Below are 27,540 nucleotides of genomic sequence, written 5' to 3' on the forward strand. Positions count from 1 at the left end.
ACCAAGCCTCCTTTTACATGATTAGCGAGTCCAATAGTCTAAGCTTACAAGCCATCTCAGCAGCTTGCTTACCATTGTTTGGATCATTATCCATTGTACCCATGCTTGATAAACCCATGCTTGTTGGATAATAGGTCATAGTATACGGCCAGAAAAAGGTATCTAGCTTTTATGTAGGGAGTTTCCATTGGTTGAGCCCTTTCATTATTTGAGAGTCATTATTGATTCCAAGTTTAGTTTTACAGCTCAGGTTGATTTGTTGTTTGGCCTGGGTTTGTAGTGCTTCACAAGTTACGGGCAGTGCTTGGATTTGTGGCTTAGTAGTCATTTCAGGTTTTGATTCATTCTCTTTTTATGTTGTTTATATGAATGGCATATTAGCAGGTATCTCAGTTGAGAATTAGAAGAAATTTCAAACTCTTCAGAATATTACAAATCTGGTCAGTTTGATCACCTAACACCATTATATTTGTGCTATCACTGGTTACCTGTTGTTTTATTGTGTTCATTTTAAGCTATTAGTATTAACTCACAAGGCTTTTTATGAGCAGACAAGGTCTGTCGGGTTTGCTTTGTAAATATGTTCCGCATCAAATTTTACAATCAGTGAATTCTTCTTTGATATTTCTGCAGTGAAAGATCATTGTCTTATGTCTGCAAGATGGGAGTCCTTTTTTATCTGGCACCTTTGTTGTGGAATTCCCAGTTCATTGATATTGAGGGGAACTCGGGCCTTGATATGGTTTAAATGCCTATTAAAGGCATATTTTTTCCAGTCCGCATTTAATATAACCTTTCCTAGTGATTAGGATGTGATCTGGTTGTGGTCTGTTTGATGACTGTAAAATTTGTCTTCTTTGATGTATGTGTCGTTGTGTCCTATTTTTAATGGATTTCTTTTCTTGTTTTATTTTTATATTGTGTTTTATATTAAGCAAAGCAGTATAACTATACAATTATAACTATTCATGAGATGGTGCAGCACCCACACCCTGTAATGCTTCTTGAAGTTGACTATGATACCCTGATCTATTGGCTGAATAAGAGAAGTTGTGTTGGGTGGTAGGAGCACAAGCTTAACATTTGATAGTCTTAACGTCATTGCTGTTTGCTGCACAGTTTGTCGCACAGCATCAGAATTTCATGCTTCTGCCTTTGCATTGTGTTATCCAATTTTATATCAATTGTAGCTAAATTTATTGGATCATCCAAGACATTTTTGTTTGCCTTAGATGCCACTAGAAGCAACATGGCTGTTTACTCTTCCCAACTTTCAGTGGCTCTTAAGTTTTCACTTCCATCCATATTGCATGATAGTAGCAGTGTCAGTCTTTCCGTTGGCACTTTTGTCCAGCCACTTTGGCCCATTTGAAATTTCTCTCCAATAAAGACCTTTTTCATCTGCATTAAAAATGTGACACATTTGTAATTTTTCATGATTCCAGGTAGAACATTTGTTCCCATCTCTCTGCACCTAACTCGTCTGCATCTTGTTTCTGCCATACTATTTCTTGAACTTGATGTGTCTCACTTTCCATTGCTTCAACCACCCAACAATTGTACTAAAACCAACCAATTCAAGGCTTTGAGCCAAATGATTAGCTTTTTCCATCAATAGAGGACTGCTTCTTGCTTGTGAAGACCAGTGAAGAAGAGCTTCTTCCACATCTTCTGCTTTTCAAGTTCTCTTGTGTTTTCTTTCGGGGTTGGTGGTGTTCTGCCAGTCCTCTAGAAGCTTGTCCTTCTGTTTATAGATGCATTAGATATGGCTTGGATGTACCTCATACTCTTACAATGAAGCCTGACTTTCCTTATTGTGTAGTCTTTTGATAATGTCTATCCTATCAGCAAGTGAAAATGCCTTACACATGCATGATGACACAGCCATTTCTTAAGCCTTGCAGGTGATAAGGAAAGCAAATTGAGCTGTCCCAAATAAGATGGGTACTGTTTGTCTGCTTTCCTATGCCTTGGAGGTGATGAGGAAAGAAAACTGAACTGTCCATGCATGGTGAACTTATAATGCATGGTTCAAGTTTTGAGTTCACCTCTCATTGCAGCATCTTTGAGCCCACTTGGAGGCGTATTTTCAAAGCACTTAGACTTACAAAGTTCCATAGCCCCTTGGTCTCCTTTCCATTTGTGTGCCACTTCCATCGCAGCTGTTTAAACGGCTGTGCAATTTAGATGTGTGGTTGTTCAACTTTTGAGCCCACCTCCCAGTGGTCTCCTTTCTGTTGCCACTCCTATTGCAGTAACTTTGAGCCCACCTGGTCTCCTTTACATTTCTTTGCCATCTTTGAGCCCCCTTTTTATCTGTGTGCCACCGTTGCTGCAGCCGCGAAGAAGGAAAGGTGGGGAACCAGCACCCTCCCTCGTTTAACCCCACAGCCGCGTGACTCAGGCAGCTGCTTATGACAACACTGTGAACCAATGAAGGAGAGAGACAGTACGCCCCATCCATCCTCATTGGTTCTCAGTCTTGGCAGCACTTGTACATCATGAAGTTGGGAGCCATTGAGGTTGGAGGGGCAGTCCTGCCTCCCTCTCTCCCTCATTGACTTACAGCATTGTGATCCGCATCTGCCTGGGTCACTCAGCATTTGTACGTCACAGGGCTGGGAGTGAGTGAATGAGGGAGGGTGCTGATTCCCTGCTATTTCCTTCAGAGAATGTACCTAAATGGAGTGATGTTGTCGAAAAGGCCGATCAAAGTATTGCACTTAAATGGAGCATGACTTATGTGCCTAACCAGAATAAATTGACATTACAATGAATGGGAAAACTTTGGGACTGCAACTTGCCATTTTAGATAAGTAGAGTGTTCACTTATTCAAAGTACATTCAAATGGAGTGCACATATTTCCTCAGGTTACTCCAAAGTTTTGTATCCTTTCACCTTCAGCTTATGCCCCTCATTCCAGAGCTTCTTCTTAATTGAAAGAGACAAACCTACTGTACATTTAAACATGTCTATCATATCTCCCATCTCCTACCTTTCTTCCAAAGTATACATAATGAGATTTTTATTCTGTCCCCAGATACTTTATGACAAAGACCACTGATCATTTTAGGAGCTGCCCTCTGGACTGACTCCATCCAATTTATATCTTTTTGAAGATGTGGTCTCCAGAATTGTATAGCAGCAGGCAAAAGTAGAGGCTGACCAAAGACTAATCACCACTGGAGATATAATCCAACAGTTTTTTATTGATGAAAATAAAGAAAGGGCCCGACATGGGCTGTGTTTCAAAGTATGCAAGCGCCTACATCAGGGGTCAAACAGTAAGCTCTAGATGAAGGTGCGCGAGATTTGTTCCTACAGTCGTTGCAAGTGCTTGTCCATTTGTTTTTAGTGCTCAAGTATTTCAGATGGTCTACAGCTTCGTATATGAGCAGAGCTGTGGTCCTGCGTCTCCATCTAGAGCTTACTGTTTGACCCCTGATGTAGGCGCTTGCATGCATCAAAACACGGCCCGTGTCGGGTCCTTTCTTTATTTTCATCAGTAAAAGACTGTTGGATTATATCTCCAGTGGTGATTCGTATTTGGTCAGCCTCTACTTTTGGCTGCTGTGATTCATCGAGGGATCCCGTGCTTTGTTCTTTGGCTCCAGAATTGTATACAATATTCTAAATGAGGTCTCACTAGAGTCTTATATAGAGGCATTATCACCTCCTTTTTCCTGCTGGCCATTCCTCTCCTAATGCACCCAAGCATCCATCGACTTTCACTGTCACCTTTTCTACCTGTTCGGCCACCTTAAGATCATTACATACAGTCATACCCAAGTTCCACTTCTCTTGCATGCACAAAAGTTCTTCACCCCCAAAACTGCACTGTTTCCTTGGGTTTTGTAGCCCAAATGCATGACCCTGCATTTTTTAGCATTAAATCTTAGCTGCCAAATTTTGGACTATTCTTCAAGCTTTTCTAGGTCCTTTCTTCATGTTGTTCACACCATCAGGGGTGTCGTATTGCATATTTTGGTATCATCTGCAAAGAGGCAAACTTTACCAGACAGGTCTTCAGCAGTCACGCTTAGAAAAATGTTAAAAATAACCAGCCCAAGAAATGAATCTTACAGCACACCACTGGTAGTATCCCTTTCTCAGAGTGAGCTCCATTTACCACTACCCTTTGTCACCTTCCACTCAAACCTGTTCCTATCCCAGTCAGTCACTTTAGGGCCCATACCGAAAGCACTCAGTTTATTTATTAGTTTTCTGTGTGGAACCATTTTAAAGGCGTTGTTAAAATCTAAATACACCACATCTACTACGCTCCCTCAATCCAACTCTCTTGTCTCCTAGAAAATGAAATTAGTTAAAAATGTTTGACAAGACCTGCCTCTAGACTAACCATTCTGCCTTAGGTCCTGCAAGGCACTGGATTCCAGAAACATCACTATTTTCTGTTTTAAAAGCGTTTCAATTGATTTTCTTACCAAATAAGTCAGACTTACTGGTCTGTAGTTGTCACCTTCCCCTTCCACTTTTGAGGAGAGAGACCACACCTGCCCTTCTTCAGTCCTCCAGGATTTAGTTACCATATTTTTCGGACTATAAGACGCACTTTTTTCCCCAAAAATTTGGGAGGAAAATGGGGGGTGCGTCTTATAGTCCGAAGGTAGAGATCTGGCTCCGAGTTCGGGATCACCCTCCCCCCGACCCTGTCACCACTTCTCCCCTTACTCACGCGATCTTCCCTGGTGGTCTAGTGACATCGGGGCAGGAAAGAGCCCCCTCTTTCCTGCCCAGTGCGCTGCTCTCCATCCTCCTGTATGCAGCCTGACGGTCTCGGCGAGATTCAAAATGGCCACCGAGATTTCAATTCTCGGCGGCCATTTTGAATCTCGCCGAGACCGTCAGGCAGCAATGCATACAGGAGGATGGAGAGCAGCGCGCTGGGCAGGAAAGAGGGGGCTCTTTCCTGCCCCGACGTCACTAGACCACCAGGGAAAATCGCGTGAGTAAGGGGAGAGGTGGTGACAGGGCCGGGGAGGGGGGAGGAGGTAACCCTGAGGGTGATCCCGAATTTGGAGGGAGGGATTCGGACAAGACGCACCGGAGCACCTAGGTTTTAGAGGAGGGAAAAAGCAAATTTTTTTTTCCTATTTCCCTCCTCTAAAACCTAGGTGTGTCTTATGGTCCGGTGCATCTTATAGTCCGAAAAATATGGTAGTTCCTCACGAACACAGTCATATGAAAATCGTTCAGGGTCTACCACACTTTCATTCTTATTTGTGGTCCTACTCCTGCCCCATCAGCTGTGACAACAGAATAGAAATACTTATCAAGCAGTTCCCTCTTATCCTTATCATCTTTTATGTATTCCTCTGCTTTACCATTGAGTCTTAGAATGTCACTTTTGCACTTCCTCTTATCACTAACATATCTTAAAAAAATGTCTTGTCCCCAATTTTACTGTATTGACTTGTTTTTCTTCAAACTGCATATTTGCTTTCCTGACTACTTTACCAGCTTTTCTTAGCTTTTCCAGATATTGTCACCTGTCTACCTCCTTCTATGATCTTTTGTAGTTTTATGAAGGCTAACTTCTTTTTTCTAATCTTTTCAATGACTACTTCTTCTGATCAGACAAACTTTTATTTTATTCTGTGCTTTGCAATAGATCAAAATGGAAGGCTTGAGTCCATCAACATCAACAACTCAGGATCCTCCACAATCCACATTCCCAGAAAGTGTCACATTTGTGGAAGATTCCCCCCTCCCCCCCCCCCCCCAAACAATCAAATTGGATGTTAGTACTTTTCTGAGTGATTTCTATGGAACAATACTGCCTTTGAAGGATATTGTTAATGAATTGTACAGTTATTTATGTTTGAGTGCTGCAGATGACATTGTTTTGATTTTTTTGAAAAACAGTCAACCGTGCTGACCAAAACTTGTACAGGGGATCCTGTGCATTCCTGCTGTAAGAATAATATATTTCTATTCTCCACCAATTACCTATAAGGTAATATGATAAGCATAAGAATATGTAAGAAAAGGGGAATTAAATATTATATTTGTTAAATTACATTAACCTGCACTGCAAGGTTTAAGGACATGTGCTTAGAACATAAAGACCATATATTTAACTTAAAAAAGGTTTATTTACAATACAGGTAATGTAATAATGTTACAAGAGAGAGGTAGTTTTTTAAGAATCCTATCACAAGTGGAAATGTGCTTTTCAAGTCTGAATTATAAATTATGCTGGATATGGTAACTCACTTTGATAGAGTCTGCTGGTAGCTGGTTGGAGTGATGAAGCAGATCCTTGCTGAAACAGAAATCTTTTTTGCAGAGTTGTTGGAGCTTGGAGAAAGTCTTGTCAGAATGTGTTTGAAATCCAGCAGAGAGGCAGGAGGCAGATCCCCAGGAAGAGAGAGAGAGAGAGCAGTCAGGAATCGATGAGCCAAGTGTCCAGAGGGAAGAGACTAGCAGCTAGATAATTCAAGCCCCTTTTGTAGTAGCTGGTCTCATCTATTTTTAGTTATCTATTTTTAGTAACTGGTTTCATCTATGAGGCTTTATCTGACCATCTGTGGCAGATACACATCCATAAGGCATCTGACAGGATTACAAGAAAAAGACTCAGACAGAGGGTAGGTGGGCTTCTTTTGTCAGATAGCTAGATGGGCTTTTCAGTCTGAGTCATTGTCTGAGAATAGGTGGAGTTTCACTGTCTTTTGTTAACTCCAGTCTCTGTGATCTTTGAAGATGTGTTGATGGACTTAGGTAATCACCCAGCTAGTTTTTGTTGTCAATAGTTTCCAGGGGGAAGGGGGAAGTGAAGTCTTTGGAGCTGTATATATTTTTTTAATATTTGTATCTGATGCAGCAAAATCAATAACTCCGACAATTAAACTCATATCATGCTACACTGCTACCATCACATCTTCTGAGAGAACATTTTCTATTTTGAGTACTGTGGAAGACAGGAGAGCTAGACTAAATCCTGAGATTATTGATGACCTATTATTGATCTACAGATTAAAAAATCATAACAGTGCTTTATAGGGCATATTTCTCCCTCATTGAGCATACAGAATGGGTAGTATTTTGTCCTACTGGACATTTTAACAAGGTAGATTAGGCAGTGGCGTACCAAGGTGGGGGCGGTCCGGCCCGGGTGCACGCCACTGGGGGGTGCCGCGGCGCGCACCTGCTCCGAGTTCGCTAAACTTCGTCGCTCGTTCGCTGCAGCTCCCTCTGCCCCGGAACAGGTTACTTCCTGTTCCGGGGTAGAGGGAGCTGCAGCGAAGCGAAGTTTAGCGAACTCGGAGCGGGTGCGCGCCACAGCAACCCCCCCCCCCCCCCCCCCCCAGCGGCGGGTTACTTGACGTAGTAGAAGTCTGCTATTGTTTGGGTTGGAAGAGTGGAGGGGGTTTATTTCAGTTGCTTGTTATTGTTTTCTATTTATGATTTATAAACAAAAGTTGTACAGAATATTGTTCCTTTTTATTCTTTAATAAAAAGATTTAAATATAAAATCATAAGTGTTTGAGGCTTTTTCAGATGGGGACAAAGCCCACGGGAACAAAGTTTGTCCCAGTGCTATTCTGTACTACAATTCCCAATTTTTCTGAGGGCACACATACTTTAAAATCTCCCCCTAGTGTCTAGCACATCACAATATGTAATTTAAATGCTGGTGTTAGCCTTTAAATTATTATGCAAATCTTAATTTAAAAAAACACCAAAGGTAGTAATTTATACCATGTTTTCAGTAAACTGAAAACAGATTTTAATAAATGTTTATATAATTGTGCTTATAACTTGTGGCAGGTAGCAGCCGCTAGACTGGAGTCAGAGCGTATTAATCACTGAATATAATAAAACTTTTTATGGTAATAAAATTCAACATAATTTTTGAAACAAACTGCAAAGAATACTGGCTCACCAAAATCAAAATGAAAGTATTTATCTCCAAAAATGCAGGTGCTGATGAATAATATCACTTTCAAAGGTGTGCTCTACTATCAGATTTGACATTAAACATTATTTTGCTCTCTGCTACTGCTGAAAATCCAGTTTTAATTAACACTGTATAGTTTGGTCAGGTAACATTTGCTTGTTAAAAAAGCAAATCGCAGAAGTGCGTAAAGTATTATCATATTTCTGTTTTTCATTTTATCAACTCAGATACATGAAAAAGACTAAGGCTAAAAGTTTCCTCCTTAATTGAGCTATCTGTGTTGATTAATCCACGGTTTCTTACTAACTTGTCTTTTTAATTTTTTTTTAAGAAAAGAAAAAGTGTTGGCACCTAACTTTAAAGTAAAATTGAATGAGAATAAACAAGTGTGCAGTGTGGATGAAAGGTAAGAGGCAGAACTTGTCAATGTTCTCCTGAAAGGGGGGCATTTATTAACAGAATATGCTGCCACTGGGCTCAGAGGAATAAAATTGGATATGTGGTAGATAGCACACACTAATGCTGCTAATGTGTATTAACAATAAATCAGCTACACAGCCTAACTGGACTGAGTGGAGTCATTCGCAGGGATGAAGTTGGAAAGAGTTAGCAGTCACGTACATACTTAATGTATGTTACCTCTCTGAAGTTGTTGGTAAGGGCAAATTATAAATTATGAAATTAAATTTAAAAAGCAGGGAAATGAGTATGAAATAATAGCAGGTGTAAATGTGTGCATGTGCTTTCCATTGGGTAGTTACATATACTTTGCCATTTGAAAATTACTTGAACTTAGATGCAAAGTTGCTATGCATTTAGGTGGACTGTTATAAAACTACTCTCATGGGGGTTAATTTTGTAAAGGTTTTTTTTTTTTTTGCGCATATAAAGCCTGTTTTATACAAGGAAAATGCCTTTTATAAAATTGTATTGTACTATACCTGCCTATGAATATGTAAGCCTGTAAAATAATGTGTACATTCCTGCAGATGTTTTATGGGTTAAGCAGGGGCAGAGTTGCAATGTATTTGTGTTTTATAGAATATGCATAGAACACATGCGCACTTTTACATCAACTTTGAAACACTCCACAGCATTTGGTTCCCTTTCCAGGATATGCTGCAGCTCCTCTAGGAACTGTTTACTAAGACTGTATAGAAGAACCGAGCCTATTCAGTCGGGTCTTAATGTATGATGGCTTTGTCTATTACTGGAGCCTGGGCTTGTATCAGTTTTCTGTCCCTCTCTCTTTCTCTGTGTCCTGACTCTGTCCTCACTCAGTCTTTCTCATCCTGTCCCTAGCAATATCTCTTTCATCTCCATCAATATCAATCTCCCAGCCATCCTCCCCTAGGAAGATAGCCTCAGCCCATATTCTCTGCATGGCAGTGCAGATCACTAAAACTGAACCACTGAGTGTCTGCTGTGCTGCCCTATCAGAAGCAAAAGAGATCCCTTTTAAAGCATCCCTCTGTTCCTTGTTGTGACCCTTTTGATTTCACAGTAAGTTAGACACGAGGAAGCCTTAAATGCACAGATTGGAAGAAGTTTAATTGTAATATTTAATGCTAAAAATGTTCATTCAAACATTGAGTAGTCCAACACTGATTTTCACAGTATTTCTGATCCGTTCTATTTGACCATTACGTGACCAAGCTGTTCTTGAAACTCTCACACATGTCTTAGTAATTAGTTCTTTGGATTACTGCAACGCCTTATTGAATGGTCAGTGAACAAAGGGCATCAGACATTTACAGCTTAAGCAAAACACTGCAGTTAAGCTAATTACTGGCTTTAAAAAGTACGATCATATGACCCCTTTATTCATAAAGACCCACTGGCTTCCAGTTCTCATTGCATTACATTCAAGATCCTTACACTTGCTCATAAAGTGTTTCATAGCAGTCACCTTTTATATCTCTTGGCTACTGATTTCTTATTTTCCAACCCATTCATTAAGATCTTCTTCTGAGAACCAACTTGTGATATCTTCTCTCTGTCAAAAATTTATTGTTACTGCTCCAACATTGTGGAAAGCCCTACTGACTGCTTTCTGTTCAGAATTATCTTTTGATAAATTCAAGGCTCAACTTAAAACATACCTGTTCTATTTACCATAATCGTAATCATATCTCTCTCCAGATAATTTTCCTTAGAGCATCACTGTTCCTAGAGCAAGTCTGAAGCTGGACAGTCAGTTCTTTCACCTTTTTTTCTCTTCCTCTAATATGATTGTCAGCGTTTCTATTTTTTTTTCTCTGCATCAGTAATTTTCAACCTTTTTCATCTCACAGCACACTGACAAGGAGCTAAAATTGTCAAGACACACCATCAGTCCAGCATTTGTTCTCCCCCCCCCCCCCCCCCCCACCACACACACATCAATGATCCAGCATTTGTTCTCCCCCCCCCCCCCCCCACACACACACCAATGGCCCAGCATTGTTTCTCCCCCAACACCAATGATCCAGCATTTCTTCTTTTCTCTCATCCTCAATGGTCCACCATTCCTTCTTCTCACCACCCCCAACTAATGCCCCAATATTTCTCCTTTTCCCCACCTCCCAGTTGTACAGCATTTCTCCTTCTCCCCCCATCAGTGATCCAGCATGCCGCCTTCTCCCTCCATCAATGGTCTAGCATTCCCCCTTCTTCCCCCCCTCCCCAAATCAATGGTGTAGCATTTCTCCCTCCTGTTCCCTTCCCAGCTGGCAATCCCACATTTGCTCTTGCCTCTCAACCTCTCACTTCCACCAGCAATCTGACATCTCCTCTTACCTCTCAACCTGCCCCCCACTGAGTACCTTTTAAATGTTGTTTTTCCTCCAGAGGTCTGTGTGAGTGAGCAGCGATTCACACGTGCTGCTCACCCCGAGCTCAAAGTCTTCTGTCTGACACTTCCCACCTATGCGGAAACAGGAAGTGGTGTCAGACAGAAGGCTGTGAGCTCTATGTGAGCAGTGCATGTTTGGGAACATAAGTCCCTGTGCAGTTGCTCCTGTTGCCCCTGCCTAAGACCGGCCCTGAGTTCTGCCCTCCCTCAAACTCCCCAATGGCTCTACTAACAAATGACCCTCCCCCAAACTCCTGTGGAACAAGTGCCACAGCACAGCAGTTGAAAATTGCTGCTGTATACTATATACCTATTTAATTTTAAATGTTGTAAGCTGCTTAGACAGATCTTCCTTTAAGCGGGATATATAAAATAATAAAGAAACTTGAGTAGAATAATTATTTTACTTTAAATAGTATTTCTGGGGGATCATGTGATGCTGTTTCTTGTGAGAGGATGCTGAATAGCTCTTCTCTGGCCACCCTGCCACATAATTTCAAATTTAATTGTATTTAGGCTCCCCAAAGTATTTCTTTCTGCAATGGACCGCCAGCTGAATGCTTCGCTTCTGCACACCCTGAAAATTATTGTGTGCACGGTAATGGTAGCAAAGGCACTGCAAATTCACTGAGTGGTAGCGAAGGCATTGCAAATTAACCGAGAATGGGGAAAGGCACCTGAGGACAAAATGGCAGTACCTCCCAGCCCGGTGGAGCACTCCATCTTGTCAGCATGGGTCGCAGTGATAACCGTGGAGATGACATCCATGATGGAACTCCTGCCAGACAAGTGACTTAGTCCCATCTATGCGAAACTTGAATGTTTGCAAACACAAGTGGGGGATCTAAACCAAAACCGTGTTTCTTTTCAAGCCCATACGGGAGAGGTGGAAGATCGTTTTACCGCGGTGGAGGATACTCAAGCGCATCTCCTCAAACAGCTGGTGGCCTTGGAAGAAAAAGTGGAAGACCTTGAAAATAGGTCTATAAGAAGTAATTTGAGACTGGTGGGAGGAGAAGACACATCAATTGGGCCAACATCCGTCCACTGCATCTGCCAGACCCAGAGTGGTGATATTGAAACTACTGAACTTTGCCCACAAAATGGCATGTTACAAGCTATACATTTGGGAAAGGCACTATCATATGAGAACAAACGAATCCTCCATTATCAAGATTTCTCCATGAAAGTTGCATCCCAGCGCAAAGCCTTCACTCCTATTATTTCAGCTTAGCATCAGTTTTGCACTGCTCTACCCCACCAAGCTCTGGGTAACCTATAATAGCTCTACCCAGTTTTATGACACAGTTCCTTTATGTTTATCCCATGCATGTTTGAATTCTGTTACTGTTTTCATCTCCACCACCTCCCGCGGGAGGGCATTCCAAGTATCCACCACTCTCTCTGTGAAAAAATACTTCCTGACATTTTTCTTGAGTCTGCCCCCCTTCAATCTCATTTCATGTCCTCTAGTTCTACCGCCTTCCCATCTACGGAAAAGGTTCGTTTGCGGATTACCTTTCAAATATTGAAAGCCCCAGGTGAAGATGGTTTTAGAGTAGAGTTTTATAAGTTGTTGGGCTAGAACATCGTAGAACCTATTGCTAACATGTTTAATTTCATAATAGACTCTGAGCAGTTACTGCCCTTGCTCAATTTGGTTCATATTGTGGTACTTCCTAAACCACTTAAATTTGATTATTGCTAACATGTTTAATTTCATAATAGACTCTGAGCAGTTACTGCCCTTGCTCATTTTGATTCATATTGTGGTACTTCCTAAACCACATAAATTTGATTGATGGTTCGAGAGGTTTATTATCCCCATTTGATCTGCATCTCTAAAAGTGTGATCAGTGTTTCTTGGTTTGTTTGGGCTCTGATTTTCACATACCTCAGATGTGTATCCAAGTGTCTCCAAGGTGTCTGGGTATGTTGTTTTTTTCAGAGCTGTTTCTGTTCCAGGATAAGCACCCTTCTGGTCACGATGGATATAGAATCACTATACAGCAACATTCCCCATGCGGATGGCATAGCTGCATGTGCGAGGCTCCTAAAAACATCCACACTGGACCATCAATACTCACCAGAACCTATTACAAGATTAATCAAATTTATTTTAACTCACAACTACTTCCACTTCAACACTATCTATCTATCTACAAATAATGGGCACTGCGATGGGCACCAGGACAGCACCCCAATACACCAACCTCTTTATGGCTGAGCTGGAAGAGACATTTCAAAATACATACCAGACCAAACCCCTAAAATACTACTGGTACATCGATGACATTTTTATGATTTGGACTGAGGGGGAAGAAACTCTGAAACAATTTTACAATTCCTTCAATACATACCATCCTACAATCAGATTCAAAATTGACTACTCCCCAGGAAAAGTCAATTTTTTGGGCACCACAGTCTAAATCAGCGATGGCTATATACAAACATCTATATACAAGAAACCCACAGACAGATGCAGCTACCTCCACAACTCCAGCTTCCACCCTTCACATACAAAAAGATCCATTATTTACAGCCAAGCCACAAGATACCACCGTATCTGCTCTGACCCAGAGACAGACACCTTGAAATCCTGACTGCATCCTTCAAACAGAAAGGCTACAACCCCAAAATAATCTCCAAGAATATTGCCTCCTCCCTCAAAACACCCAGGGACAATCTGCTACAGTAGAAAGAAGAAAAAGCCACAGACAGAATCCCCCTTATAGTGACATACAGTGGTGGAAATAAGTATTTGATCCCTTGCTGATTTTGTAAGTTTGCCCACTGACAAAGACATGAGCAGCCCATAATTGAAGGGTAGGTTATTGGTAACAGTGAGAGATAGCACATCACAAATTAAATCCGGAAAATCACATTGTGGAAAGTATATGAATTTATTTGCATTCTGCAGAGGGAAATAAGTATTTAATCCCTCTGGCAAACAAGACCTAATACTTGGTGGCAAAACCCTTGTTGGCAAGCACAGCGGTCAGACGTCTTCTGTAGTTGATGATGAGGTTTGCACACATGTCAGGAGGAATTTTGGTCCACTCCTCTTTGCAGATCATCTCTAAATCATTAAGAGTTCTGGGCTGTCGCTTGGCAACTCGCAGCTTCAGCTCCCTCCATAAGTTTTCAATGGGATTAAGGTCTGGTGACTGGCTAGGCCACTCCATGACCCTAATGTGCTTCTTCCTGAGCCACTCCTTTGTTGCCTTGGCTGTATGTTTTGGGTCATTGTCGTGCTGGAAGACCCAGCCACGACCCATTTTTAAGGCCCTGGCGGAGGGAAGGAGGTTGTCACTCAGAATTGTACGGTACATGGCCCCATCCATTCTCCCATTGATGCGGTGAAGTAGTCCTGTGCCCTTAGCAGAGAAACACCCCCAAAACATAACATTTCCACCTCCATGCTTGACAGTGGGGACGGTGTTCTTTGGGTCATAGGCAGCATTTCTCTTCCTCCAAACACGGCGAGTTGAGTTCATGCCAAAGAGCTCAATTTTTGTCTCATCTGACCACAGCACCTTCTCCCAATCACTCTCGGCATCATCCAGGTGTTCACTGGCAAACTTCAGACGGGCCGTCACATGTGCCTTCCGGAGCAGGGGGACCTTGCGGGCACTGCAGGATTGCAATCCGTTATGTCGTAATGTGTTACCAATGGTTTTCGTGGTGACAGTGGTCCCAGCTGCCTTGAGATCATTGACAAGTTCCCCCCTTGTAGTTGTAGGCTGATTTCTAACCTTCCTCATGATCAAGGATACCCCACGAGGTGAGATTTTGCGTGGAGCCCCAGATCTTTGTCGATTGACAGTCATTTTGTACTTCTTCCATTTTCTTACTATGGCACCAACAGTTGTCTCCTTCTCGCCCAGCGTCTTACTGATGGTTTTGTAGCCCATTCCAGCCTTGTGCAGGTGTATGATCTTGTCCCTGACATCCTTAGACAGCTCCTTGCTCTTGGCCATTTTGTAGAGGTTAGAGTCTGACTGATTCACTGAGTCTGTGGACAGGTGTCTTTCATACAGGTGACCATTGCCGACAGCTGTCTGTCATGCAGGTAACGAGTTGATTTGGAGCATCTACCTGGTCTGTAGGGGCCAGATCTCTTACTGGTTGGTGGGGGATCAAATACTTATTTCCCTCTGCAGAATGCAAATAAATTCATATACTTTCCACAATGTGATTTTCCGGATTTAATTTGTGATGTGCTATCTCTCACTGTTACCAATAACCTACCCTTCAATTATGGGCTGCTCATGTCTTTGTCAGTGGGCAAACTTACAAAATCAGCAAGGGATCAAATACTTATTTCCACCACTGTACAACCCAGAGCTGGAAACATTAAGAAAAAATCATAAAGGATCTGCAGCCTCTACTCCAGGAGGATGAATTACTAAAAGAGATATTCCCATCCCTACCAGTGCTGGCTTTCCAACAGCCACCCAACTTAAAACAGCAGACCGCCAAAACCTGTCGTTTCTTTCTTTACAACATCCGTAAAATCCGCCCCTTTCTTTCCGAGCACTCTACCAAAACCCTCATCCACACCCTTGTCACCTCTCGTTTAGACTACTGCAATCTGCTTCTTGCTGGCCTCCCACTTAGTCACCTCTCCCCTCTCCAGTCGGTTCAAAACTCTGCTGCCCGTCTCATCTTCCGCCAGGGTCGCTTTACTCATACTACCCCTCTCCTCAAGACCCTTCACTGGCTCCCTATCCGTTTTCGCATCCTGTTCAAACTTCTTCTACTAACCTATAAATGTATTCACTCTGCTGCTCCCCAGTATCTCTCCACACTCGTCCTTCCCTACACCCCTTCCTGTGCACTCCGCTCCATGGATAAATCCTTCTTATCTGTTCCCTTCTCCACTACTGCCAACTCCAGACTTCGCGCCTTCTGTCTCGCTGCACCCTACGCCTGGAATAAACTTCCTGAGCCCCTACGTCTTGCCCCATCCTTGGCCACCTTTAAATCTAGACTGAAAGCCCACCTCTTTAACATTGCTTTTGACTCGTAACCACTTGTAACCACTCGCCTCCACCTACCCTCCTCTCTTCCTTCCCGTTCACATTAATTGATTTGATTTGCTTACTTTATTTATTTTTTGTCTATTAGATTGTAAGCTCTTTGAGCAGGGACTGTCTTTCTTCTATGTTTGTGCAGCGCTGCGTATACCTTGTAGCGCTATAGAAATGCTAAATAGTAGTAGTAGTAGTAAAACACAAGCTAATTAGAAGTAAGCTCCCAACACAGACTCAAAAAGAAGAAAATGGCACACATCCTTGCAATATATCCAGCTGCAGACTATGCCAAAACATTTCACAGAGCCCCATAGTCATGCACAAAGGAAAAATATTCAACATAAAGGAATCCTTTACATGCTCATCTTCCAATGTGGTTTACATCATTCAGTGTAAAAAATGTGACGAAGGGTGCTATAGTGGAGAAATGAGCCAGATGCTAAAGACGATTTAATTTACATAGATATCACGTGAAAAATGCCAGTGCCAGCAAAGATGCCATGCCTGTGGGGCAGCACTTTACAAAAATGCTTTGATGTTTCCATGCATATCTCTCACCTACACACCCCCATCCTGTTAGACTGTCACTGAAATGCTTTGATGTTTCACTTATATATACTGTCATCTGCCAACATTTGCTTATTTCCGATCTGATGAAGAAGGGCAACCTTCGAAAGCTAATCAAGAAATGTATTAAGTTATCTAATATAATAAAACGCACCGTGAACGTTCTGAAGACAACGTTCTGTGAAGCCGGAAACTTGAAGCCGGAAGCTTCAAGCCCTGAAGCCTTGAAGCCATCTGACGTCACTCCCAGTGAAGCCTTCAAGCCAGCCAGCCGTCTCTGCCCCGCCCTCGCCTCAAACCAAACAAATCGGGAAGCGAAGCGTCAGGGAAGGAGGCGGCGCTCCCGACGTCTAGCCTTCCCTTCGCTGTGTTCGAACACAGCGAAGGGAAAGCTAGACGTCGGGAGCGCCGCCTCCTTCCCTGACGCTTCGCTGCACGAACCGCCACGGAGGTAAAGTTAAAACGAAGAAAAAAAAAAAAAGGGATGCATGTATGCGAACGGGGGGGGGATGCATGGATGCGAAGGGGGGGGCATGGATGCGAGGCATGGATGCGAAGGGGGGGGGGAGAAGAGGGCGGGCCAGGCTGGGACATGGGAGAGAGAGTAGCATGGATGCGAGGGGGGGGTCATGGAAGGGCAAGAGGGGACTTGCTGGAAAAGGATGAATGGAGGCGGCAGGGGACAGAGGAGCATGGATGGGTATGGATTAGGAGGCAGGGCACAGGGAGAGAGGGGAATTACTAGAAATGGATGAATGGAGGGGGCAGGGGAAAGAGGAGCATGGATGGGCATGGATTGGGAGGGCAGGACTCAGGGAGAGAGGGAAATTGCTGGATAGGGAAAAATGGAGGGGCCAGGTGACAGATGAGCATGGATGGGCATGGATTGGAAGGGGCAGGACACAGGGAGAGGGGAATTGCTGGATAGGGATGAATGGAGGGGACAGATGGGCATGGATGGATATGGATTGCAGAGCAGGCCTCAGGCAGAGAGAGGGAAATTGCTGGATAGGGAAAAATGGAGGGGCCAGGTGACAGATGAGCATGGATGGGCATGGATTGGAAGGGGCAGGACACAGGGAGAGGGGAATTGCTGGATAGGGATGAATGGAGGGGACAGATGGGCATGGATGGATATGGATTGCAGAGCAGGCCTCAGGCAGAGAGGGGAAATGCTGGATAGGGAAAAATGGAGGGGCCAGGTGACAGAGGAGCATGGATGGGCATGGATTGGAAGGGCAGGACTCAGGGAGAGGGGAATTGCTGGATAGGGATGAATGGAGGGGACAGATGGGCATGGATGGATATGGATTGCAGAGCAGGCCTCAGGCAGAGAGGGGAAATGCTGGATAGGGAAAAATGGAGGGGCCAGGTGACAGAGGAGCATGGATGGGCATGGATTGGAAGGGCAGGACTCGGAGAGGGGAATTGCTGCATAGGGATGAATGGAGGGGACAGATGGGCATGGATGGATATGGATTGCAGGGCAGGCCTCAGGCAGAGAGGGGAAATGCTGGATAGGGATGAATGGAGGGGGCAGGTGACAGACAAACATGGATGGCCATGGATTGGGAGGGCAGGGCTCAGGGACAGAGGGGAATTGCTGGAAAAGGATGAATGGAGGGGGCAGGGGACAGATGGCCATGGATTGGGAGGGCACGGCTCACACTCTCTCTCTCATATACAATGTCTTTCTGACTCTCACTCTCACACACTCTGTCTCACACTGTATCACATTCACTCTCTATGTGCCACACAGTCACTCACACACTCGCTTGGTCTCATACACTCACTCAAACAGAGAATCTGTGTCTCACACACACTCTCTCTCTCGCCCACACACACACACTCTCACTCACACTGTGTCTCACATACACACTTGCACACACTCTCTCACAAACACACTCACACCCAGACTCACGCTCTCTCTCACACAATCACACTTTCACTCTGACTCTCAAACAGTCACTCTCACATACACTCTCCCAAACATACACACTCTGAGGAAAACCTTGCTAGCGCCCGTTTCATTTGTGTCAGAAACGGGCCTTTTTTACTAGTGTCCAATAAAAAAGGTATCATCTTGGGAGATTCAAGATGGCAGTTGCATGAATCAGATGTACCCACTGTCTCTCTGAAATTCCTATTCTTCCTTGATGCAGAAAAGAAGGGGCAGGCCCTTCTCCACCGCTCCTCAGCGGCAAAACGTTTCCTCGAACCAACCAATTATTCAAGCATTTTTTCAGAGGAATGAGGTTTCAGAAGCATCAGGGAACAACCCGCTGGTCCGCTCCAGGTTGAATGGAGAACCCGTGGCATTCTCTGGGCTAGAGCTATCGCTCAGCCCCGACGATAGAACTCCTCCCCCTCAACCATCGAGCTGCAGCACTTCCATTACCAACTGGATCGGGGGGAGGGGGATTGGAGGTATTGCAAACCGTCGAAAGCCAGCCTGAAGGAGACCTGAATATTCAGCTCGAAGGAGTAGAATTGCCTATTCCTGGACCATCAAAAGAGGCTCCGACAGGAACTGAGACGCTTGGACTTCCCTCAATTAATACAGAGGTGGTAACTCCCACTTTTCCAATGTTTTTGGATAAACCAAATGAAGTAACTCTACAGTTTATGGTCACTGATAGTGGAATTAGGAAAGTCATTATCGCCACAGGTTACAAAATTATCTCAAGGATTATCACTATTAGGACAAAGCATTTTGAAGTTAAAATGGAGGCAGCAGTAAATAAAACTAATGAATCTGAAAATGAAATTTAAAAAAAATACAATCAAACCAAGACTGTATGACCAGAGACTTAATTTTCCTAAGAGGAAAAACTGAATCCCTGGAAAACGCAGTAAAAATTAACAATCTACGTTTTCTGAATTTCCCCAGTTGATGGTGTCGCCCAGTGATATGTTAAGGAAATATATAAAAGACATATTGGGAGTATCTGAGGAGGCTATTCCTCCCTTCTCTCAAATATATTATTTACCAACAAAAATGAGAGAGAACCAAATACAAGAACTTAATGTCTCTGAGATTTTGGAAACCTCTGATAGTGAAATGGTTACCCCGGCGACTTTACTTGCAACGGTGGCATTAACACCAGATAAAAACTGGTTAATGAGACTCTTCTTTCAAAGTAGAGAAAAATCTTTTCTTGGACTGAAAATTCGTATTTTTCCACATGTAACTAAGGACACTCAAAAACGCAGACAGCAGTTGGGGCGACATTTTTCCTAAGATACCCCTGTAAGTGTGATGTTAAATACCAGATGAATAAGTATGTCTTCTTTAATCCACCTCAGCTCACTGCATTTTTAACAGCTAAGGTGCCAATTGGGAGGGGTGAGAATAGCTCAGTGTAATATTACTGAAACCTTAATGGGAATCAGATTCTGCAAATTCCTATTTCTGTTTTTTTTCTATGTATTAAAATTAAATATCCATATATGTAATATGCTGAATCTCCAATTGAGGACTTGAGGATAACCAAGTGAAATAATTTTGGTTTTTTTTTCTCTTTCTTTATGTTAAATTATTTTATTTAACATATCTTAAAATGAATCTTGGTAACCTTTTCTGTACAAGTATTCAGCTTGATTGTAATTTAAAACTTATAAATAAAAAAAGGTATCTTATTTTCTTTTCCATGTTTTATTTTGTTTTATTTCTATTGATTATCTTATAGGAGAACGCATCTGATATATTTAATGTAGACGATATGGTTTTCCAAACACCACCAATAATCTTGTATATAAGAGCATGAATAAATAGTGTGTTCTAGAGTTCCAGTGCTAATATTGCATGTCCAGCATTTATCCATGTAGTTGTTTGTAGTTTTATGTAGTTTAGCAAGTTTGGACGGAGTCCAGAAGGTTTTGTGCACCAAAAAAAAACATAGATTGTGAATTAGATGCCAATTTGGTAGTATTCGTAGACTTATGCAAGAATTTTTGCCACTCTTGTACGTCTAGATGGAAATCCAGGTCATGTTCCCATGATTGCATAGTACCAATAGGTGGATTATATTTAGACTGTTGTATTATTTTATACTGTTTAGATGCGGCTTTCTTGGTTGACATTAAAGTTCTGCACAATTGCCAACAGCTAGGAGAATCAGCAGATAACTTAGTTATATCCACAGCTTCAGACACACAATGCTTAAGTTGTAACCATTGATAATAGCAAGAAGTGGGTAATTCGTGTTTCATGCACCCCTGAGAAAAAGGTAACCAGGTAAAGTCCTTTATAACATCATCCAAGGACCAGATGCCAGCTTTTTTTTCCATACAGACCAGTTTATACAAGTCTTATTGATTTTAAAAGTTGAGTTGTTCCAGATGGGGATATAAATAGAATTATTTAGTGGATTTTTTTACAACAGAGTCTGTTTCTTTGTATACAGTTTTTAAAGTTACAAACAAAAGATTATTAGAGATCTTAGTTTATTGAGACCAAGGGAGATACTGTGTGTCTGACCGTTTAATAGATTCTTTATGAAGCCAAGAGAGGGGGGCATTAGGCATAACCTTGTCAGACATAAACAGTGAGTTTTGTTTCAATAAAAAGGATATATGATAGTCAAAGAAACTAGGAAATTTTACACCTCCATTCAAAGGACTAGCTTTCAGTTTCTTAATGGATATTCTAGGTGTTTTATTAGCCCACAAGAAATGAATTAGTTTTGATTCAATTTTCTTATAAATAGTGGGTTTTAATAAGACTGGCAACATTCTAAGGATGTAATTAATTTTTGGTACAATCATCATTTTTATAGTTTCCAGTTGTCCCCACCAGTTCAGTCTCAATGAAGGCCATTTATTAATTAAGGAGTCAGCAATTTTAATTATATTTGTGGAGTTATAATTGAGAGTATCTTCCATAGTAGAGCCAAACAAAACAGCTAGGTATTTGATATGATGATCATTCCATTGAAAATGATATTGTTGAATAACATGTTTCATATAGACACAATTTATAGGTAATAATTTGGGTTTTGTGGTGTTCAATTTATAGCCAGACATTATAGCATATTGAGATATGTTCAGAATATGAGGTATAGAAGTAGGAGAAGTGAATAAAAGTCCATCATCTGCATATGCAGCTAATTTGATGGTGGTTTGGCCAAAAGTAACACTTTGTATAAGGGGTGATTGACGATGTTAATAGAGGTTCAAGTGCTAAATTAAATTGGAGAGGGGACAACCCTGTCTTGTGCCTCTTGATGGGTAAAACGGTTTTGAAATGACAATTTATTTGTATACATGTGGTTGGTGAAGTATGCAAAACCTTAATCAACTTAATAGATTCTTCTGAAAAACCTTATCAGTAAAGCACTTTGAACAAATAAGGCCATTCTATACAGTCGAATGCCTTTTCAGCATCAAGGCCAATTGCAACCAGGGAATCTGAGTGCTCTTGACTGTGTATTAATATATTAGCGAAGACTCTTGTATTATCAGATGAAGATCTGCCATGCATAAATCCAGATTGATCTGGATGTATTAATTTGCAGCTGCCTCAGAGGCTCTGACTTTGGCGGGAACTGCCAAATTCATCTCCCTCCTCAAACCAGCCCCAGTGGCTAAAATTATTGGCGGAACCTTCATCGGTGCCAAGCAGGCTGTTATTCGGGATGGATTTCCCTCCGGAGTTCATCCTTGCCATGTACAAGGCTTTTTGTCTAAGCAGTGGCGTAGGAAGTGGGGGGCGGGGGGATGGTCCGCCCCGGGTGCACGCGCTCGGGGGGGGGGCACCGGCCCCGCTGGTTCCCTGCTCCCTCTGCCCCGGAACAGATTACTTCCTGTTCCGGGGCAGAGAGAGCAGGGAACCAGCGGGGCCGACGCAGCTCCGAATGCACTCAGGGCGGATCGGCCCTCCTGCAGGTAAGAATGCGGTCCGGGGGGGGTTCACTCCGGAGGGGGAGGGTGCGCCGTGCTGCACCCGGGGCGGGGGGTGCGCAGCGGCGACCCGCCCCAGGTGCCATTAGCCCTCGCTACGGCACTGTGTCTAAGAAAGGCAAAAGGGCAGCAGCATGATGATTGGTTTGGGGAAGTCATGCCCTTCTCAAAAGGCTGAGGTTGTGCTCAGTGGAAGATGATCAGCACCCAAGAAAAGATCTAGATGTTATTTAAGACAATATAATGAAATCTTCTCCCAGTGTGCAGCAGCGGCCAAAAAAGCAAACTGGATGTTAGGAGTTATTAGGAAAGGGGTGGTAAATAAGATCAAGAATACTATAATGCATCTGTATTGCTCCATGGTGTGACCTCATCTTAACTACTGCGTTCAATTCTGGTCACTATATCTTGAGATGTAACGGAATTAGAAAGGGTTCAAAGAAGAGCGACCAAAATGATAAAGGAGATGGAACTCCTCTCACATGAGGAAAGGCTAAAGAGGTTCTTCAGGTTGGAAAAGAGATGGCTGACAGGGGGATGTCATCTGAAACTTAAAATGGCCAAAACCGAGCTTCTCATCTTTCCCCCTAAACCCACCTCTCCTCTCCCCCCTTTATTTCTGTGGATGGCACTCTCATTCTCCCTGTCTCATCAGCTCACAACCTTTGGGGTCATCTTCGACTCCTCTCTCTCCTTCTCTGCTCACATTCAGCAGATTGCCAAAACCTGTCGTTTCTTTCTCTATAACATCAGCAAAATCCATCCCTTCCTCTCTGAGCACTCTACCAGAACCCTTATCCACACTCTTATCACCTCTCGCCTAGATTATTGCAACCTGCTTCTCACCGGCCTCCCACTTAGCCATCTCTCTCCTCTTCAAACAGTCCAAACCTCTGCTGCATGACTCATTTTCCGCCAGAGTCGCTATGCTCACATTAGTCCTCTCCTCAAATCACTTCACTGGCTCCCTATCCGTTTCTGCATTCAATTCAAACTTCTCTCACTGAAGTGCATTCACTCTGCCGCTCCCCAGTAACTCTTCACTCTTGTCTCTCACTGCGCCCCCCCTCGGGTACTCCGTTCTGTGGATAAATCTCTCTTGTCTGTCCCCTTCTCCTCTACTGCTAATTCCAAACTCCATTCCTTTTATCTCGCTGCACCTCACGCCTGGAATAGACTTTCCGAGCCTGTATGTCTAGCCCCGTCTTTGGCCGTTTTCAAATCCAGGCTAAAAGCCCACCTCTTTAATGCTGCTTTTGACTCCTAACCACTACTCACTTGCCCTGTACCCTTTTATCCCCTCCTCTTTAATTCCCTTACCTCTTAGTTGTTCTGTCTGTTTGCCTGTCCTGTTTAGATTGTGAGCTCTTTTCTTGTATGGTGTACAGTGCTGCGTATGCCTTGTAACGCTATAGAAATAAGTAGTAGTAGTAGTAGTAGTAGTAGTAGTAGTAGTAGTAGTAATTTGGGTAAAACCCCTGAGATAATTTTGGCAAAAATCTTGGCATCTAAGTTTATTAAAGAAAGTGGTCTGTAGTTCTGCACTAGTGTGGGATCTTTATCTGGTTTCAATAACACAATAATAACAGCTTCAGTGAAGAGCCCGTAATAATACCTGACTATCATGTGATTGTAATAAGCACTTAGAACGGGAGTTAGTATTGGTTTAAAGGCGAAGTAAAATTCAATAGGAAGGCCATCAAGACCTAGAGCCTTTTTGGTCACCATGCTTTTAATAGCATCATTGATTTCATCTGCAGTAATTTTTTTGGATAGACATACATTGCCCTCTGTTGTGAGTTTAGGATGTTCAAAATGTTCTAAGGAGTCATATTCTACAGTATCTTCAACTAGTTCAGAGGAATATAAATCTTTATAAAAAGATTTAAATCTGATTGCTGTATCGGTAGTATTGGTTTAGGGGTACATTATTCTCGTCTTTAATTAGTGAAATAATATTCTTCTATCTACGGACTTTCAAATAATTGGCTAATAAGTGGCCTGCTTTGTTTCCATCATAGTAGTATTGAGCATTTTTACTAAAAATATCCTTACTGGCTCTAGTGCCAAGCAAAGAGTTGTATTGGAGTCTGGATGATTTGAGTTCTTCTAGTATTTGCATATTGGAAGTATCACATAAATGGTTAGCTTACAAGGATTTAATTTTATTTTCCAATAAAATAATTTCTCCATTTAGTTCTTTATTTCTTGAAGCAGCAAATGTGATTATGACACCTCTTATAAATGCCTTACAGATATCGCAAAAATGATGCCAAGATGTATGATTAGGTGAATTAAAGGAAAAATATTCTTGTATAGCCTCAGAAATTTTGTCTATAAAATTAGTATGAGTTAGAAGGACAGTATTGAATCTCCAACGAGGTCTATTTTCTGGTGAATGACCCCTATGAAGTTGAGAGTGATGATATGAGCATAATCTGATAATAGGATATTACCAGCACTGGTATGGTAAGCAATCGGGTAGTAATGAAGCAGATATTAGGAAATAATCAATTCTGGAGTAAGAACAATGTATAGCCATGCTCAGATACATGTGTTAATCTCCATACATCACAAAGGTTGAATTGTGAAATTAAATCTTTTAGAGTTTGCCGTGCCTTAGTAGATTTGAATGAGTATTTAGATTTCCTGTCTAATAAGGGATTTAGTTTAAGGTTATAGACATTGCACACTGTGCTTTTTCTTTCTATTTACAGGCTGCTTTGAAGTTGACAGATAATTTCTTTGCTGTCCTCACCCCTTAAAGGTTCATGGCTTTTTCACCTTTGATGTAGCCTCTCTATCAGGATTTCAAAGCAGTGCAGGCTCTTGTAAAGTCCACAGGTGTTGTAACCCCTGAATTGTACCAGTTCTGTTAACCCAGCCCTGGGCATACTTCTGCTAAATGTGGGTAAAGATATGTGCATTGTAAAACTTTTTAACTTAGGGAAGGTGGGCAATTTTCAGACACCCTGAATGGCTTTTGAAAATTGCCCTCTTAAAAGGGTAAAAGTCTGTAGTGAAATGCATGTTAAGCTGTAACACATTTTGAAAATGCACATTAACAGAAGTTTTTAGCACTGTTAGTATTCATAGCTATTAGTTTGTGTTACCTACATTTTATTCTTCTAATAACAAATTCATATTTTCAGCTTTAACAAAGATTTTGAAGATATATCACAACTTGGCAAAGGTGGATTTGGACATGTTTTTAAAGCAAAAAAGAAAATTGATCAGGTGTATTATGCTGTTAAAAAAGTAAAGATTCATGATGAGTAAGTACCAATTTTACTTTTTAAAGGTATATCATAGTAGACCTATGTGATAGTGTGCCTAACCTCTATTCTTTTCAGGAAGACCCTTGGCTATACCCATATGAGGAACTCTACATGACAAAGGACTGAGAAAATGTTTTAGGTTTTAATTCTTGCTGCACAGTTACAGAAGAACACTGTATTCCACCATGCATACAAATAGCTGATGCAACAAGAAATTACTTTTTGAAAATTAGCTAGAGTAAGGTAGATATGCTAAAAGTACTTCCTTGCTTTGCATCTGGTATTTGTGTCTGCAGTGGAATTTTGTGTTTCACTGTATATTTATATAGCTATTTTGGGATCTCTGCATTAAGGGGATCAATTTTCAAATAGTTCATATAATTGTAGAGCATAAGGGGACTTTTGCTTTGCTTGCTTGGGAACTAATTTTCAAATAAAGAAAATTACCCATATGCTTTACAGCTATGCAGGCTGTTTGAAAATCTCGCCCTTAATGCAGAGATCTCAGTATAGCTATATCTCGACTTACTAGTGCTTGCATTGGGGGAACATTTCAGAGGAAAAACTCCAAAACATATTCTTTAGTGCTGGGCTATGAAACCTTTGTGTAGGTTCACATAATCATTTTGTGCTGGATTTTTTAATGGTAGACCACATCTCCTCCATGTTTTGCTGTAAAATAGACAATCCTAATGCCAGGTTGTACAGTCTCCATATGTGATTATATAGTTTAAGATCTGCTTCCTGCTCTTTGCTTGTTCATTGTCACATGGAGTGCTTTCCATGTCTAACCACTGTGATCTCTAATTAGCAATCCTGGCAAAATTCCTAATACAACTTTTCATGGCATTTAGGGTCTATGCACTGAAGCTCAGAGGTAATATTATAACAGATTATCTATCAGGGAAGGCAAATAGGTGCATATGTTGCTGAACCTGTTGTATAAAGTCAACATATATTCTTATTGGCCCTTACAAAATAGCCTACACCAAAAGCTCCCAAACAAAGTAACACTTTGAGGCAAGTTTAAGTTTGTACATGCCAGTAGAAATCAGTGCATAAGATAGCATGCATAAGATCTGATCATGCCCATTCTCAACCCTTTGCAATTCTCAACTTCCTTATTTTCATGCTAGACCAATTCAGATAAATGGGTTGTCTCCCTGCACCCTGTAGGAGCCAGAGAAAAAAAATTTGAACATTCTAATGACATCAGTCAGGAACAGTTTAGTAACATAGTAAATGACAGCAGATAAAAACCTATCCAATCTGCCCAACAAGATAAGCTCATTTTACATGGTATGTGATACTTTATATATATATATACCCGAGTTTGATTTGTCCTTGCCATTCTCAGGGCACAGACCGTAGAAGTCTGCCCAGCACTGTTCTTGTCCTTAAAGTTCTGAAGCTAATGTCAAAGCCCCTTAAAACACTCCATCCCATCCATATCTATTGATTCACGGTCAGGGCGTAGACTGTAGAAGTCTGCCCAGCACTGGTTTTCCTTCCCAATTACAGGTGTTGCCACCCAATCTCCTCTAAGATTCCATGGATCCATTTTTTCTAAACAGGATTCCTTAGTGTTCATCCCACACATGTTTGAATTCCATTTCTGTTTTCATCTCCACCACCTCCCGTGGGAGCACATTCCATGTATCCACAACCCTTTCCGTGAAAAAAATACTTCCTGACATTATTCCTGACCCCATAGTCTTTAAATATTTAAACCACAAAAGGAGAGAAGGAAGTGCTGATAGACAGCAATAAAATATAACAGCACTGTTTATGCTTTCTAAGTTGTTGAAATATTACCTGCTCAATGAGTTTAGGTACAAAAGCAAGCTGAGAAATGGGATGATAATTGGAGGGGTCAACCAAATCCCAGAGGGATTTTTAGATGTAGATATACAGTGCCAAGTTTCCAATGTGTTGAAGAGACACCCGTCTTCAGACTGGTGGCTGTCATAGAGTGCACATACACAAGATAGGAACTACAG

At 41.9% G+C, this 27,540-nt stretch overlaps 1 protein-coding gene across 1 annotated transcript in view; it reads left to right on the forward strand.

Moving 5' to 3' along the window:
* Positions 1 to 27,540, forward strand: part of EIF2AK2 (eukaryotic translation initiation factor 2 alpha kinase 2) — a 219,104-nt gene that overhangs the window by 149,769 nt on the left and 41,795 nt on the right. Inside the window, exons 15-16 of the mRNA XM_030196395.1 lie at positions 8,257 to 8,331; positions 25,415 to 25,537. Of these exons, the coding sequence (XP_030052255.1) occupies positions 8,257 to 8,331; positions 25,415 to 25,537 (198 nt within the window). The remainder of the gene's footprint in view (positions 1 to 8,256; positions 8,332 to 25,414; positions 25,538 to 27,540) is intronic.

Source organism: Microcaecilia unicolor, chromosome 3, assembly GCF_901765095.1.
Source record: "Microcaecilia unicolor chromosome 3, aMicUni1.1, whole genome shotgun sequence".
Classification (NCBI taxonomy): domain Eukaryota; kingdom Metazoa; phylum Chordata; class Amphibia; order Gymnophiona; family Siphonopidae; genus Microcaecilia; species Microcaecilia unicolor.